Below are 15,734 nucleotides of genomic sequence, written 5' to 3'. Positions count from 1 at the left end.
GGCCCCGCTGCGAGCCTGGCGCTGGCACAGCCGGAGCGGTTTCCATGTGCTCGAGCTCTCCGGATCGATGTGCCGGCGACCTTGGGGAGGTCAGGGCTTCCCCGGCTCTCCCGCAGTGCGCCGAGCCGGCGGCGTGCCGGAGCCGGACGGCTTCCCCGCAGTGCCCGCTGCCAGCCCCGGCCTCGCGTCACCGCTGAAGCGAGCTGCGCCGTGCTCAGCCCGGCGGCAGCGTCAGCGGTGCCTGCCGGGGACCTGGCACGGGGTGCCACGTCCTGTGCCGCCGGAGGGGACAAGGGGCCAGAGCGGTTCCGCGCACCGTTAGGCACCCGATGAATAAAAGATGAGCGAGCTCCTCTCACGAGCACCTGCTGTCCCCCGCCCTCGCCACCCGCCGTCCCCCCGCGCTGGCAAGCGCCGTGGCCTCCCCGGGGCCGCAGTTGCCATCCTGGCCGGGTGCCCGGCTTCGTGCTGCGCTGGCAAGGGACAGCTGGGGCGGCAGATGCCCACGGTGCTCCCTCCCGCCCGTGGCCGCGGGAGGGAGAGAACAGACGCCGGCAAGCCCCCGGTGTGCCCCTACACCCCCGATTAGGGTTGGCACTGCCAGCTGGGGCATGGGGATGGTTCCCTGTCACACTGGCTCCTACACGGGGGTTTTGGCCAGTCCTGGGGAAGGGCTCGAAAACTGCTGCCTCAGCCCTGCGTGGTGGTGGTGGCGCAGGGGCTGGTTTTGGGGGACCATCAGACTTCGGGGCGGGGAGGCTGGCTGTGCTGTGAAGCTCTGTCTGCCACGGGGCTGGAATTGGTGGGGCAGCAAGATAGTGGCAGTATATGTCCCTGTCCCTGTCCCTGTCCCTTTTCCTTTCCCTTTCTCTCCACCTTAATTTCTTCCTTCCTTTCTCCCTCCCTCCCTTCCTTTCTGTCCTTTCCCTCTCCCATCCGTCTCTCCACTCTCCCACCCCCTCCCTGCAGCTGTGCTCCTAGCCCAGGTACCCCCAGCCCAGGGCGCAGGAGCTGGATGCCAGCACCCCGCAGGGGAAAGTCCCGGGGAAGGGTGGGCTCAGCCTTCCCTTTGTCTGTCCCGCTCTCCCCATCCCTTTCCCTGCTGCCATCTGTCCCCGCTCGCCTCCGCGGACGCCGGCAGCCCTGGATGGAGCCCAGGCCTGGCAGGGCTGAGCGAGGGGGCGGCCGCGCCGCCCTCCTGGGGGGTTCCCCCCGGCCGCTGCCATCTCCCCGTGCCGGCCGGGGTCGGCCGAGGACAAACCCGCTCGCTCCCAGCGCCGCTCGCTCGCAGCCGCCGGCCAAGGCGCTCGCGCCTCCCCGGCTCCCGCCCGGGCCAGCTGGCCGCGGCCGGCGTACGTGGCAGCGGGGCGCGTCCGTCCCCCCCGCCACCGCCCCGCCGCCTCGGGGGATGCCTCCGGCCAGGACCTCCCCGGGGCTCCGCTCGGCAGGGGGAGGAGAAGCTGCCGCCCCCGCAGCGCTGGTGGCCCAGGCCCAGCGGAGCCGCCTCGCCCCGCGGCCCCGCAGCGCTCCGGGCATGGCGGGGCGTTGGGAGGAGCGGGGAGGGGGGTCCCGCGCCCCGGCCGGCCCGGCTCAGCCAGGATTTACCCGGCACACGCGGCGGTTCAGGGTATTATATAAAGGAGGTTACACAAGCAGGACTGTTCCGGGTTTATGTAAGGGCCACCCCAGCCCGGCGGCAGAGGGATGGACAGTGGGACGGGCAGCGGGACGTGCGGTGGCGCTCGGACCTGGGGGTCACTGTGAGACTGGGATGAGGAGTTCTGGGGGTCTGACAGGTCAGGACCCCCAGATCACACCCTCCCGCAGCCTCGCTCGCCCCAGCCCTTGCAGTGGGATCTGCCCCACGGCACATTGGCTCCCTCTGGTCTCCAGGGGTCTTCCATCCTGACCAGGCTGTTCACTCCGGGTCCTACTGGTCCACGCTGTCGCCACGGCCAGCCGGAGGAGTGCAGTGACACCTGAAGACGCGCTAGGGCTGTGTGGCCACGGAACATGAGGCAGGAGGGCAGTTCCCTCCGCCACCCCAGCCAGCCCCAAGGGAAACTGAGGCACGGGGCAGAAACCTGCTGAACCCTCTCCCATCCCCTGTCCTCGGCTGGGAAAAGGGGGAAGGCTGCTGCCCTCGATGTGGGGCTGGGACTGCCCACACCGGCGCCAGCAGCTCCCCCAGCCCCCGGCATCCTCCAGCGTCTGCGCCTGCGCCCGCGCCGCTGCCGGTAACACCGTGCCCTGTTACCGTCAGCGCTCGGGCACCGAGCCAGGGCTCTCCCGCAGCTGCGCCAGCCCCGGGGGGCACCCGGCCTGCAGGGACACCCCCCGGGGCCCGCCCTGCTGCCCGGGGGTCGTTCCCACGCGCTGAGACCGCGGGCGGGTGTCGCTCGGGGCCCGGGGGCACCGTGCCAGCCAGCGGGGCCGGGGTGCGGGATCCGTAATTCAATGGGTGGCACGGCGCCAGGCTGCCAGCGCGGCCCGGAGCCCGGGCAGCCCGCGCCCCCCCGGACGCACACTTGGCTATTTTTAAAAGAGATCGGATCGACCTGTTTGGGCACTGAGCACTCTCCTGTGCCTCGCCGCAGACGACCCCGGCACTGAACCCCCTCCCCCCGGAGCTCCCCACAATTTGGCAGCAGGACCACCCCCATCCCACCTCCATCCCCCATCCCGGCCTCCCGGGGAGTAAAAGGCACAGGATCAGCGAAGCAGCGGGGGCATGGGGGAGCTTTACAGGCTTCGTTCTAGTGCAGTCGAGCCACTTGTTGGGTCCTGGATTTGGAGTGTCCCCAAAACAGCCCCTGTGGGGAGCGCGGCCCGTGAGCCCGGGGCTCCCTTCGCCATTTTAGCGCCAGCCGGCGCAGGCGGCCGTCACATGGCGGTGAGAGCAGCGCTTGGCCCGGCCGCCCGCGCCGAGCAGGCAGCCAGAAATCTGCTGGCGAGCTCGCCCGCCCAGCCTCGGGAGCGCCGGTGGTGCCGAGCCCGGCCCGGCCTCGCACCCAGCGCCTCCATCGGCCCGGCACGAGGGGCCGGGGAGGCGCCGGCCCTGCTGCCAGCCCTGCGAGCTCGGGAAAGTCCCGGCCGGGCTGGGCTGCGGCGGGGGGAGCGCAGCGCTCGGTTCGGGCACATCCCCAGGGTCCCTCAGAGCGGGGCCGGTGGGGTCCCTCAGTAGTGGGGCCAGTGGGGTCCCTCAGAGCGGGGCCGGTGGGGTCCCTCAGAGCGGGGCCGGTGGGGTCCCTCAGAGCGGGGCCGGTGGGGTCCCTCAGAGCGGGGTTAGTGGGGTCCCTCAGAGCAGGGTTAGTGGGGTCCCTCAGAGCAGGGCTGATGGGGTCCCTCAGCAGCGGGGCCGGTGGGGTCCCTCAGAGCGGGGCCGGTGGGGTCCCTCAGAGCAGGGTTAGTGGGGTCCCTCAGAGCGGGGCCGGTGGGGTCCCTCAGAGCGGGTTTAGTAGGGTCCCTCAGAGCGGGGCCGGTGGGGTCCCTCAGAGCGGGGCCGGTGGGGTCCCTCAGAGCGGGGCCGGTGGGGTCCCTCAGAGCGGGGCTGGTGGGGTCCCTCAGAGCAGGGTTAGTGGGGTCCCTCAGTAGTGGGGCCGGTGGGGTCCCTCAGCGGGGCCGGTGGGGTGGCACTGGCAGCGCTGGGTCAGGGTGGTGCCGTGGGACTGTGTGGGGGTACAGGTGTGGGGTACAGGGATGTGGGGTCCACCTGCGGCACCCAGGGCTAGTGATGGCCCCCGGGTGCCCTGGGTGAACAGGGACTGGGCTGCAGTGGTTTTGTGCACTCAAAGGTCCATGTGGGGCACCTCAGGACGAGTGGTGGGGGTCCCTGGGCTGAGCCAAAGGCTGCGTGGGCACTGCAGAGGCACCAGGCTGGGGCATGGCCTGGGGAGCTATCCAGAGGCCGAGCACCCCAGGACTGGGCAAGCGGGGCCCTATGGAAGGCAATTGGGGTCCCAGGGAGCCCTGAGACCTGGGGGGCTGTGGGGAGCCAGGCCGGGCTCAGGCTGTGACCGCCAGCCTCCATCCCGCACCTTGGCTGGGCTCCACGCTAACCACTTCCAGAGCCACAGCCAGATTTGTTGTTTTTAGAGGCGAGGAGGGGCTGTGTCCGGCCACGCGGTGCCCATGGCTGAGCGGGGGGGTCCCCAGCCACTCCCCCATCCCAGCTGGTTTGTGCCCCACTCACTCCCACCACCCACACCCAGTACTTGGGCACACAGCCACTTCAAAATGGGGGAATAGGGTTAGAAAAAGAGAAATGGAGAGAAGAGAAAGGAAAAAAAAACCCTGCGCCCGTCTCCAGGGGGAGTTTCTGCTCCCTAAAATGGCTGCCTGGAGGGAGGCAGGGGTGCGGGCACGGTGGTGGTGAGCAGCATCAGGGCAGGATGCCATGGCGCTGCCAGCGTGGTGCCAGGCTGGCACGGGATGGGTGGAGGGGATCACGGCAGCTGGGCAGGGAGACAAAATGGCTGATTTGGCATCGGCCTTGAGCAGTCCCAGGGGGCTGGGGCACTTGGGGGTGTCAGGCTGGGAGGTGGCACAGTCCCACTGCCCTGTGGGCAGCACACAGGGGTGTCGGGGTGGGAGGTGGCATGGGGCCCACATGTATAACTTGCCCAGCCAAGGACAACCAGTCTGGGAGCCACATGTGAGTGCGAGGGACTTGAGGGGAGAAAAAGGAGAAAAACAGGGAGAAAGGGAAAAATCCCAAGGCGGGCACATGGGCTGGCAGTTGCAGCTGTGTGGTTTTGTTGGTGTTTTTGGATTGTCTCAGCCCTTTCCTGATGTCTGCCAAGGCTGCCAGAGAGAAATGCTGGAGGCCAAGGGGTGGGAGGAGAAGGAGGAGGATGGAGAAGCAGGGAGAAGAAGGACTATGGGGGAGAAATAAATGGCAAAAGTTATGGCAGGGCTTTGGGAGCAGCCAGGTGAGGAAGGATGCTCCTGAGTGCCGTGTCTGGGCTGTGCCAGGGCCACTGAACTCAGTGTCTGAGCCGGGATATTTTTAGCCAAGGGGGAGCAAGGCTGGACAGGGCTCCAGGGGTCAGAACAGGTGCTGTCCCAAGCCCTGCTGCCCTGCAGGAGCTGGGCAGAGGCAGGACAAGGTGCCACAGGTTGTGCCATACTGTGGTGACACTGCCTGGTGGGGCAGCACTGGGTCACAGCTGTGGCTGGAGAGAGGAGAGGAGGCAGGAGGCTGGAGCAGGGCCAGGTGACCATCACCCAGCCCAGCACGGGGCTTCTCCTGCCAGGAGCACTGCCCAGGTCCTGCGTGTGGGGCTCCTCTTGCTAGCAGGGAGGGCAGGGGCGGCTGGTTGGTGACTGTTCCTCTGTGGCTGGGGACATGCCAGCTTGGTGGTGGCCCTGCTGTGTGGCGAAAGCTGCTGGGCAGCCTACGCCTCAGTTTCCCCCAGTGGGGCAATGGGGGGGCAGTCAGCTGGTGGCAACCCTGGCTCACACTGGCACGGAGGCTGCCACTGGCACGGGGGGCTCACCCTGGGGCTTTGCCTCTTGCAGATGCAGAGCAGAGCAGCAGCCCCCGGACAGGCATTGGCTCAGACCAGGAAGACAGCAAACCCATCACGCTGGGTGAGTGCAGCAGGCAGGGCTTGGGCAAAGGACAAGGGACACCCCAGCCTGTCCCCAGGGTCCCTGCCATAGCGGGGGAGGGGGGCCTATGACATACAGTCAAGCTGCCAGCCACTGCCAGCCACTGCCTGGCCCCTGCAATGAGCTGGGCATGGCCTTAGCCTTGACCTACAGCCAGAAGAGTCCCACAGAGGCCACAGCCCTTGGGGACAGCAGCTGCCATGGAGGTCCCACGATGGGGGTGCAGCCCCAAGCCCTGACAGTACTCTCAGCCACAGAGAAACTGAGGCACTGAGCAGGTCCAGGGCATCTTCAGCAGAGGGAACCAATTGCGGTGGTCTCTTGCTGGAGCAGGGAGCAGAGTGGAGGCTAAGGAGGGGGACAGATGGGATTTGGGGTGCCCTCAAGCATTGCCACAAGGCAGTGCAGGATGGGAGGGGTGGTCCTGTTGCCCCCTCAGCACGCCCTCCTTTCTCCCACACAGATTCGACAGACTTCCAGGAAAGCTTCGTCACCTCCGGGGTGTTCAGTGTCACCGAGCTCATCCAGGTGTCCCGAAGTGAGTGTGACTGTGATGCCACAGCCCAACTCTCGGCTGCCTGGGCACAGCAGCGTCCCAACAGCTCCCCCACCCCACAGTGGGCTGGGGCTCCCCTCCCCACCGAGCCCCAGTGACCCCCCTCTCTCTCCCTGCAGCACCGGTGGTGACAGGCACAGGGCCTAACTTCTCCCTGGGAGAGCTGCAGGGCCACCTGGCCTATGACCTGAACCCCTCCAGCACCGGCATGAGGAGGACACTGCCCAGCACCTCCTCCAGCGGGTAGGTGCCACTGGGGCTGTGCCAGGGTGGTGCCGGGGCCAGCCCGAGCACGGCCGTGGGGAAGGCAAGGGGCAGCCAGGTCCTGCCATGGGCTGGCACTGACCCATGACAAGCTGGGAGAGCTGGGGCTGTTTAGCCTGCAGACAAGAAAACTCCAGGGAGACCTCAGAGTCCCTTCCAGTGCTCAAAGGGGCTCCAAGAGATCTGGAGAGGAAGCTTAGACAAGGGATGGAGTGCCAGGACAAGGGGGAATAGCTTCCTGCTGCCAAAGGGCAGGGCTAGATGCATTCACTTTCCTGTGAGGGTGGGCAGGCCCTGGCACAGGGTGCCCAGAGCAGCTGCAGCTGCCCCTAGATCCCTGGCAGTGTCCAAGGCCAGGTTGGATGGGGCTCGGAGTGACCTGGGATAGTGGAAGATGTCCCTGCCCATGGCAGGGGTGGGACTGGCTGAACTTTAAGGTCCTTTCCAACCCAAACCATTCCGTGATCCTGTGACCCTTCTTTGTCCCCAGGAGCAAACGGCACAAGTCAGGGTCCATGGAGGACGACATTGACACCAGCCCTGGGGGCGAGTACTACACCTCCTCCAACTCCCCCACCAGCAGCAGCCGCAACTGGACAGAAGACATGGAAGGGGGTAGGTGCCACCTCCTTTCCAGTGCCCCTCCAGTGCCCTGGGGCCCCCATCCTCCTCCCAGCATTCTGCAAAGCACTGCCAGAACCCCCTGTGACCATCTGGGCACTGCCCATGCCCCAGTGTCCATACGGGCCTTAAGGTCACAGGACACACAGGCCATGGGGGCTGCGGTGCCACCCCCAAGTCCTGCAGAACGTCCCTGTTGCTTTTCCATGGAGTCTGTGGGGTTGCTGTCAAACCCCCCTGATTTAGGCACAGGCTTTCCATAGGTGTTTCTGTACCCCCCACTTTGGGCAGGACTCTGTGGGGGCTGTGGTGGTGCTACAGGGACCCCCATTTCAACACAGGCTCTCTCTGTAGGGCCAGCCGAGTCTCCAGCCCCATGCCTGGTCTAGCAGCCCCACACCAACCTCTCCGAGCCCCAGGTTGGCTCCCCCAGCCCCACATCACTGTGGACAGCTTTCTGGCTTGGTGGTTTTTTTCCCCTTCCTGTCTAGACAAGCCCCAATTAGCTGTTCATTAAGAAAGGGGGGGCTGGGCTAATTAAAGCGATGCTGCAGGGCTGGCACAGCAGCTCCCACACCCTGAGGTGCAAGCAAAGAAGCTGCTTCTCTTCCTCCTCCCTTGGCTCTTCTCCTGCCTCCTGCAGCAGTGGGGTGGGCTCCACACCAGCCCCCTAGCCCTGCCAGAGCCTGGGGGTGCCCGGCTGGAGGGCTGGAAGCACCAATCCTGTTGGAAGGGGGTTTGAGGGATGCAGGTCCAGTGACTGTACCCCATCCTGCCCCATGGGGCTGGTGCAGGGGAGGTCCTGGGGAAGGTGCAGCCCCCTCCCCAGAATGGTGCATGGAGGCAAGGAGGAAGCTGTGCCAGGGCATCTGTGCCCTGCCAGTGGCCTGACGCGGGCAGGGATGAGGGTGGTTGGTGAGGGGGCTCAGGCTTGGTGGCGGGGAAGGGGGGCTTGGCAATCCTGTACAGGATGTTCTGGGAAATCCTCCTAACGCCTGACTGAGAAAGGACTAAACCCATTACCAGGCCCAGGCCAAATGGCCAGAGCTAAAGCCACGGCGGCAGGGGATTAACGTGCCTGCCAGCCCTCAGCTCAGCCCCATGCCCTGGGGTGGCCTCGGGAACCTGGGCAGCCATTGCTGCCAGGGGTCTCTGGGGTGGTCACCCCCATGCTGGCACCTCTCTGCCTCCCTAGGAGCTCCTGTAGCCCCCAGCCCCATGTGCCAGGGGAGGTGGGTGCCGTGTGGAGGCTGCAGGGTCACAGGGCATCCATGAGGGCCCCCACATCTGCCACCAGGGTGGGACACACACGCACAGAGCTGCGTGCACTCACGTGCACACACCTGCAGGAGCACACATGTGTGCACGGCTGTGTGTGTACACACACAGCTACAGAGCTGTGCTGGTGCAACACTTACACACATGCACACAGGTGTGCCCCTAGAGGTGCCCACACAGGTGCCCACCCTCCTGCCGGCACAAAGACACATGCTCACAGCACCACACTCCCCTTACCCACCCTGACCTCGGGGTGCCCCTTGCCCCCAGAATGAGCTCCCCCAACACTGCACTGAGACGGCAGCAGCCATGGGATGTGGGGTCCCACGGCAGGTCCTGACATTGGACCCTGCTTTCCCCAGGCATCTCCCCCACTGTGAAGAAGACAGAGATGGACAAGTCCCCCTTCAACAGCCCATCACCCCAGGACTCCTCACCCCGCCTGAGCAGCTTCACGCAGCACCACCGTCCCGTCATCGCTGTGCACAGTGGTGAGTGTCCTGCCACGGAAACTGAGGCACAGAGTGAGCCCTGCGCGGTCGGGAGGCTGGGGCAGCCACTAGCTAGTGACACAGGTGCATGTCCCCTTTTGCTGCCACCCACAGGTATCGCCCGAAGCCCGCACCCATCGTCTGCGCTGCATTTCCCCACCACCTCCATCCTTCCCCAGACGGCCTCCACCTACTTCCCGCACACGGCCATCCGGTACCCGCCTCATCTCAACCCGCAGGACCCGCTCAAAGATCTCGTCTCGCTGGCCTGCGACCCGTCCAACCAGCAGCCCGGACCGGTAAGGACGCAGCCTTGTCTGTGGGCACCGGGGGCTGCTGCCAGCCGGGCTGCCCGAGGAGAGTCCCGTGGACCGGCGCCGTCGCTGTCACCTCTGCCGCCGCACGGGGGTCGGGGTTTTCTGGGGGCACCGATGTTCTCTGGGGCTGAGCTCCAGCCGTGCCGTGCGTCGGTTCGGGAGCGCTGCTGTGCCTGCTGGCGTTGGCACCTCGTGTCTGCAGTGATGGAGGTGCTGTGCCCCGGCCCAGCATGAGGCACTGCGGGTGTTGGGGTGCTGGGGATGAGCCGTCAGCCGGTGTCAGGGCATTGGGGGAGAGCAAGGTGTCTGCCAGGGGTGTGTGACTATCTCCTGGAGTCACCACCCACCAGTGTGTCTGGGAGAGTGATGGGCTTGATGTGCCCCATCCACCTACAGAGTCCACGGGTGACCCGTCAGCTCCTCTGGAACTGTACCCGTATCCCCAGTGTCTCCACAGAGGTGGCAGAGACACACTGTGCTGCTGTGGGCCTTCCCCTGCCACAGTGCCCTGCACCCCCACGCACCCAGTGCACCCCACAGACATGGTACCCCACACCCCCCACACACCCATCACCCCACGCCCCATGCTTCCATCACCAACCAACCTCTGTCACCAGCACCATGCACACACAGCACCCAGTGTGTGCAGCACCCAAACCATCACCTCATACACCCAGAGCGCATCCAAACCATCACCTCAAACACTCAGAGCCCCCAACACACAACACACCCCACACCACCAGCACCTCACACACCCCATGAAGGGCACCCTTCATACCCAAAGCCAGAGCCTGGGTGTGTTCCTGCTCGCATACTGTCCTGTGCCCCTCTCTGTCCTCCCAGTTGCAGAGCTCTTGGGGAGCCCCTCTGACCTCTGCCCACCACTTTCCTGTTTCCCCTCACCAGCAGGGGCTGATGCCAGGGTGAAGGGCATGGCCACTGTTCCCTGTGCAGTGGCTCAGTGCTGGCCCAATGGACACCAGAACAGGAACAGCCCACGGGCATGGAGCACTGGTGCAGGAGCCTTTGGAGGCTCTGGGTGCCCCTACCCCTCCAGGGAGTGCTTCAGAGACCCCCCTGTCATTGTAGAGAGGGGTCCCAGCTCCAGCGTGCGCCGCTGTGGGTAATGTCCCCCATGGAGCATGGCCTCCACAGTCCCCCAAATCCCTCCTGTCCCGCCGTCATTTCCTGCCTGCTGCCACCGCCGACCGTTCAGGGCTGCTCTGAGACCTACCAAACTCATGTCTGCAGTGAGGGACACCCCGTGCCTGTGTCAGGGGTGTCCCCGGGGCTCCCCGGCCGTGCTGGTGTGCGCGTGCATCCTAATGGCTTGTGCTGTTTGTTTTTTGTCTGTGTTGTCCCCAGTTAAATGGAAGTGGTCAAGTGAAAGTGCCCAGCCACTACCTGCCCACGCAGATGCTGGCGCCGCCACCTCCCCCCGGCATGCCCCGCTTGGCCGTCTCTCCTGACACCAAATCCACCACGACAACTTCCGAGGGAGGGACGACCTCGCCGACATCACCCAGTAAGCACCCGCGGCGCCCACCCTGCTCCCCGGCCCGGCTGGCCCCCTCCTCTCGCAGCCCCCCAGGGTGTCCCCCTGTCCCGGGGCTGGGGGGATGTTGGCGGAGGTGGCCTCCCCGCAGCCGGGGAGAGGGCGGCAGCTGGCACGCCATGAGTTTGCTGGGTCTCAGGCAGGTCGGAGCGGACAGGGTTTGGGCAAGTGGCTGCTGTGACCACTGAGCCAAGGGGTTGTGTGCTGGTCCTGGGGACCAGCTCGAGCCCCTTGTCCCTCTGAGCATGAGCGGAGCCGTGGCAGGGCTCTCCAAACCAGTGTCCTGCCCAGACCCTCGGTGTGGGCAGTGCCGTGGGGGAGGCCATGGCCTCTCCACCTCCGTTTATCCCAGCATGGCTGTGCTGCCAGGAACGGGGAGCAGCTGGCACGCGGGTGGCACTGGGACTAGGGACAGTGTGCCTGGTGTATTGTGTGGGCTGTCGTGCTCTTGTTGCCATGGGGGTCCTGGGTCCTTGGCGCCGGGGATTCTGCTCTTGTTGGGGGTGTGAGGTGACACCAGAGCAGGGACGGTGCGTGGGTCCCCCAGAGCCCTTGGCAGGTGGCACCTGGGAGTTCGTTACCACGGTGGCTGACAAGTTCTTTGCCGTCCCCTCCACCTCAGGGGCCATAAGTGCCTTGGCCAGGAGGGTTTTGGGTGCTGGGCCCAACAGCCAGAGGGGAGCTGGTGTCACCCCAGACTGGCACGGGGGTGTGTGCTGCAGTGGTGGGACACTGTGCCGTCGCCACACTCTGCGAGGGGCTTGTTCCTGTTCCCCTCCTGCTGTACCCATGGGACATGGTACCCCAAGTGTCTGCTGTGTCCCCACACGGTCAAACCCTGCCTGATTGAGCCATTGTCCCTGGGTAATGGGCCATGGCTGATTGCTAGCAGCTGGTCAGCAGGTGTGGAGATCCCATGGCATGGAGAAGCCAAAGCCTGGACAATCTGGAGGGGACAGCATGGGATGGCCTGGCTGATAATGGGGTCACAGCCTTAGGGAGGGACAGAGGAGTGCAAGTTCCTGCAGGCTCAGGGAAGGAGGACACAGGCTGTCCCCAAGGGGTGCAGCTGGCTTCAAACCCCCATTCCCCTTGGCAGCACTCTGCTTCCAGCTGAACCCAGGGCTGAACCCAGAAGCTCAGCAGGACTGAAGGTCCCACTGCTGGATCCCCAGCTGAGGGATGGAGGTGGCAGCAGGGAGACGTGGCCAAGTGGATGTGGTGGCTGCCATTGTTCTCCCCGTGGCAGCTCAGCTCCAGAAGCCACAGCGCGGGCACAGCCAGGGGCACCATCTGCGCCTGCACCCCGGGGCACCTCGCCCCTCCAGTGTCAGCGATCGCCCCGAAAGCACGGGTGGTACCGTCCGAGCACAGCAGCCCTGGCTGCAGCACCCCTGGGCTCCATTCGCCTGCCAGCAGGTCACAGCCAGGGACGTTGCCTGGTCGCCAGCACCGGGTGCCAGGGAGCTCCATCCCAGCAGTGCCAGGGAGAGGGCCGGGCCTGGCCCCTGGGGGGACAATGGCAGTGCCACCCACAGCCCCGTTAATGAGCTCTCATTTGTTCCCCAGCCTACTCTGCACCAGGCACGCCCCCTGCGAACCGTTCCTTCGTGGGATTAGGACCAAGGGATCCTGGGAGTATCTATCAGGCACAGGTGAGAGCGGGGATGCTGCTGGGGGGACCCTCCTGCCCTTGCCCCGGGCACCCTCGCCATGGCATCACCGTGGGCATTGCCGTGGGCATGTGCTGGCATTGCCATTGTGGCTGTCACTGACATGACATTGCTGGTGTGGGCTCCCCGCCATGGTGCCACTGCTGTGGCATCGCTGCTGTGGCATCACTGCCGTGGCATCACTGCTGAGGGCATTGCCACCATGGCATCACTGCCGTGGGCATTGCCACCATGGCATCACCGCCATGACATTGCTGCCATGTTTATTGCTCCTCTGGGCATTGCTGCTGTGGGCACTATCATGGGTATCGCCACTGTGGCATCGCTGCCGTGGGACATTGCTGCTGTGGATGTAACCTCTGTGGCCATTGGTGCTGTGGCCTTGCCACCATGTCTGAGGCCACGAGGAGTATCACCACAGCAGTGGCATCACCACTGTGGGCATTGCCACCACTGGCCTGGCCACTGCAGATGTTGTGGACATCCGCGCCATGGCACTACTGCCATGGCTGTTGCTGCTGTGGGCAATGCCACTTTGGGCACCACTGCTGTGTACGTCACCACTGTGGGGTTAGTTCCATGTGCAATCCATGGCATCACCACCATGGCATTGCAGCTCTGGCACTGCCACTGCCAGCTTTGCTGCTGTGAGCATCACTGCCTTGGCATCACTGCTGCGGCCCATGGGCATTGCTGCTGTGGCATCCTCACTATGGGCACCCAGTGCCAGGCCTTTAGGCACTGCTGGTGGCTCAGGGCCATCACGAGTCCTCCATCATAGAGGGAGATCACTGCCCTGCTCTGGCTGCGTCCTGCCTGGCACCACCTGGCACCACCCTGCCTAGGTGCCCAGAACATCACCAAAGGAGCAGCACCGGGGCCACGGGTCCCTCTGTGTGTGACCACGGGCTCTGCTCTCGCTTGGCTGTGCCCGTGGCCACTCCAGCTGCAGTGGGAGGTTGTGTGTGCCCTTCCAGGGGCTTTCCATTAGTCCTGGATCCTTGAACTGGCACTGATGCTGCAGGCAGTGCCACAGTGCCAAGACAGGAGTGGCAGCTTCTGGCCTCACTTGTGACATGAGTGCTCTGGCCTCAGCATTCCCTGCAGGGGCAGCTGCAGCCTTGCCTGGCAGGTGACATGGGTGACAGGACAGAGGGATGGGGTGTGGACGGTGCCATGTTGGGACACCCTGGGGTGCTGCCCTGGCTGGGGGGAGTACTCAGGGTGCTTGCTGTGCCCGTGTGTGGGCACTTGGGGCTGTGAGTAGTGACACAGGGTACCTGGGGGTGCTGTGCTGTGCCAGGCTGTGAGATTTGGGAATCACGAGCTGGGATACCTGAGGGTGCTGTGCCGTTCCAGAAGAAAAACACGGGGGACCCGGCTCTGATCACACCCCCCACTCTGCTTCAGTTTCCCCATTTCTGCACATGGGGTGGGCAGCACCCCAAGAGCCTTGGGTCCCTAAAGAGGAGACCTGGGGCAGCACCAGGAGAACCTTGGAGGAGCAGGGGGCCAGAGTCCCTGTTCAGAGATAGGGGTCAAAGCCACTTGCAGTCCCAGGACCCCCAAGGTCCCTGTGAATGGGTGTTCCTAGTCATGCGTGGGGACGTTCGAGGATGCTCTGCCTGGGAAAACTGAGGCACGGGGGAAGGAGGTGGTGTCCCAGAAGGGCCAGCTGAGACCTGCCACGCTCTGGTCATGTGTGGCGGGGCCTGGAAGGGTTAAGGGAAGCAGCGGCCCCGAGCTGTCTCGTTTCCAACGGAAACCAGACATGAGGTAATCGGGAATGAACTTGAACTTGGGGCTGGGGGGGAAACAATGGGAGGGTGGCAGGGGGCCACCTCGCGGGGTCCCCAGCCGTGCACCCCCCTACCTGTCCCCAGGCGGCACCATTCCTTGGGGAGGGTCTCCCTTTGCCGTGAAGGTGCAGAGCCACCGGCCCCAGGGGAACGCGGGTGGCGGAGGACGGACAAACTCAGTGCAGGAGTGGGGATGCCAGCCCCGTGCGCCGAGCAGGGGACAGCGCGGGAACAGCGCGGGGACAGCGCGGGGACAGCGCGGGGACAGCTGTCTCGGGCTCTGGGGACCGGCGGGAGGACGGGGCAGCTCGGGGGCAGAGCACTAACGCCGCCTCTCTCCTCTCTCCCGGCAGTCCTGGTACCTGGGATAACCGCCGCCGTGCCGCCCCTTCGCCTCCCTTCTCCTCTGCTTTAGGCACCCCCAGAGGAACATCCCCGTCCCCGAGCACCAGGCCCAGCCTTGCGGTGACGACGGAGAGCGCGGCCTCACGACGACGACGACGACGACAACGACGACGACGACAAGCAAAACCCACATCCGAAGGAAAGAGCAAGGGAAAGGAAGAAGGAAAAGGGTCAAACTGTTTTAAAATGGAAAAAAAAAAAAAACCAACAAAAAAAAAACAAACCCACAAACAAAAAACAAACAAACCAACAACCCATCCAAGGAGGACCTTTCCCCCCCACCCCGGCGATGCGCCAGAAAACAAAGAAACAGGAAAAAAAAGAGAAAAGAAAGAAAAAAACACTATTATTTACCCCGTCGGCCGGCGCCGCGCTGAGACCTGACACAAGCGGTGCCAGCAATGCCTCCCGGAGCGGCCGCAGCGCCGCTCGCCGAATATGCAAACGGCTTTGACTCTCTCGTTCTTGCCTCTATGTGAGTAAAAAAGATCAAACCTCCCCCGCCGACCCCCCCGGCCCCGACTGTGGGGGCCCGGGGCCGGGGTGGGGCGCGGCGGGGCGGGGTGGGAGCCGCTCGGCTGCCGCGGCTCCGCGGCCCGGGCGCGCTGGCGGCCGCGGCGGGTGGCGCCCCGCGCTGTGCGAGCGCCCCGGGGACGGGGGCGTCGTGCTGCGGGGACACGGTGACGGTCCCGCGGTGGCACAGCGGACCGAGCGGGTGGCACAGGAGGAGGGGGTTTGTGACCGCAGGGGGTGCGTGGGCACGGCCAGAGGTGGTCGCGGCGGCGGTGGCACCTAGGTTCCCGCACGGACACGGTGTCGGGACTCTCCCACCACGGCTCCAAATGTCACAGCGGCGGTGGCACCCCGATTCCATCGGGGACGCGGCACGGGGACTGTCGCAGCCCGGCGGCCACTGGTCACCATCTCTCTGGTCGCCTTTCTCCCCCAGCCTGCGCCGGGCCGGGCCCCGTGTGTCCCCACCCGTGTCCCTGTGTCCCCCGCGTGTCCCCGCGCCCGGGGGGTTCGCGGGGCTCGGGGGAGTGGGGGGCGTGCGTCCGTGTGTTTGAGCTATGCATTCCTGTGGACAGGTACCAGGTGGGAGGCAGGGTGCGCTCGTGTTGCACATTTTGTAGGAAATGCACTTTTAAGAGGGAATCATCAA

At 65.3% G+C, this 15,734-nt stretch overlaps 1 protein-coding gene across 3 annotated transcripts in view; it reads left to right on the top strand.

Moving 5' to 3' along the window:
- The window catches only part of NFIC (nuclear factor I C), a 38,838-nt gene extending 23,807 nt beyond the window's left edge, over positions 1-15,031 (top strand). For 2 of the 3 annotated variants that reach the window (XM_021528229.3, XM_031507092.2), the window contains 9 exons: positions 5,521-5,592; positions 6,077-6,151; positions 6,289-6,412; positions 6,924-7,048; positions 8,695-8,823; positions 8,938-9,122; positions 10,506-10,665; positions 12,265-12,350; positions 14,521-15,031. In XM_021528229.3, coding sequence (XP_021383904.1) covers positions 5,521-5,592; positions 6,077-6,151; positions 6,289-6,412; positions 6,924-7,048; positions 8,695-8,823; positions 8,938-9,122; positions 10,506-10,665; positions 12,265-12,350; positions 14,521-14,538 — 974 coding nt within the window. In that variant the 3' untranslated portion in view covers positions 14,539-15,031. The remainder of the gene's footprint in view (positions 1-5,520; positions 5,593-6,076; positions 6,152-6,288; positions 6,413-6,923; positions 7,049-8,694; positions 8,824-8,937; positions 9,123-10,505; positions 10,666-12,264; positions 12,351-14,520) is intronic. The other variant, XM_021528230.3, reaches the window with a different exon arrangement.
- The last annotated feature ends 703 nt before the right edge of the window (positions 15,032-15,734 follow it).

Source organism: Lonchura striata, chromosome 28 (assembly GCF_046129695.1).
Source record: "Lonchura striata isolate bLonStr1 chromosome 28, bLonStr1.mat, whole genome shotgun sequence".
In the NCBI taxonomy this organism is placed as follows: domain Eukaryota; kingdom Metazoa; phylum Chordata; class Aves; order Passeriformes; family Estrildidae; genus Lonchura; species Lonchura striata.
Note: the sequence above shows the minus strand (reverse complement) of the source record. Positions and strands in the feature narration are given on the sequence as shown.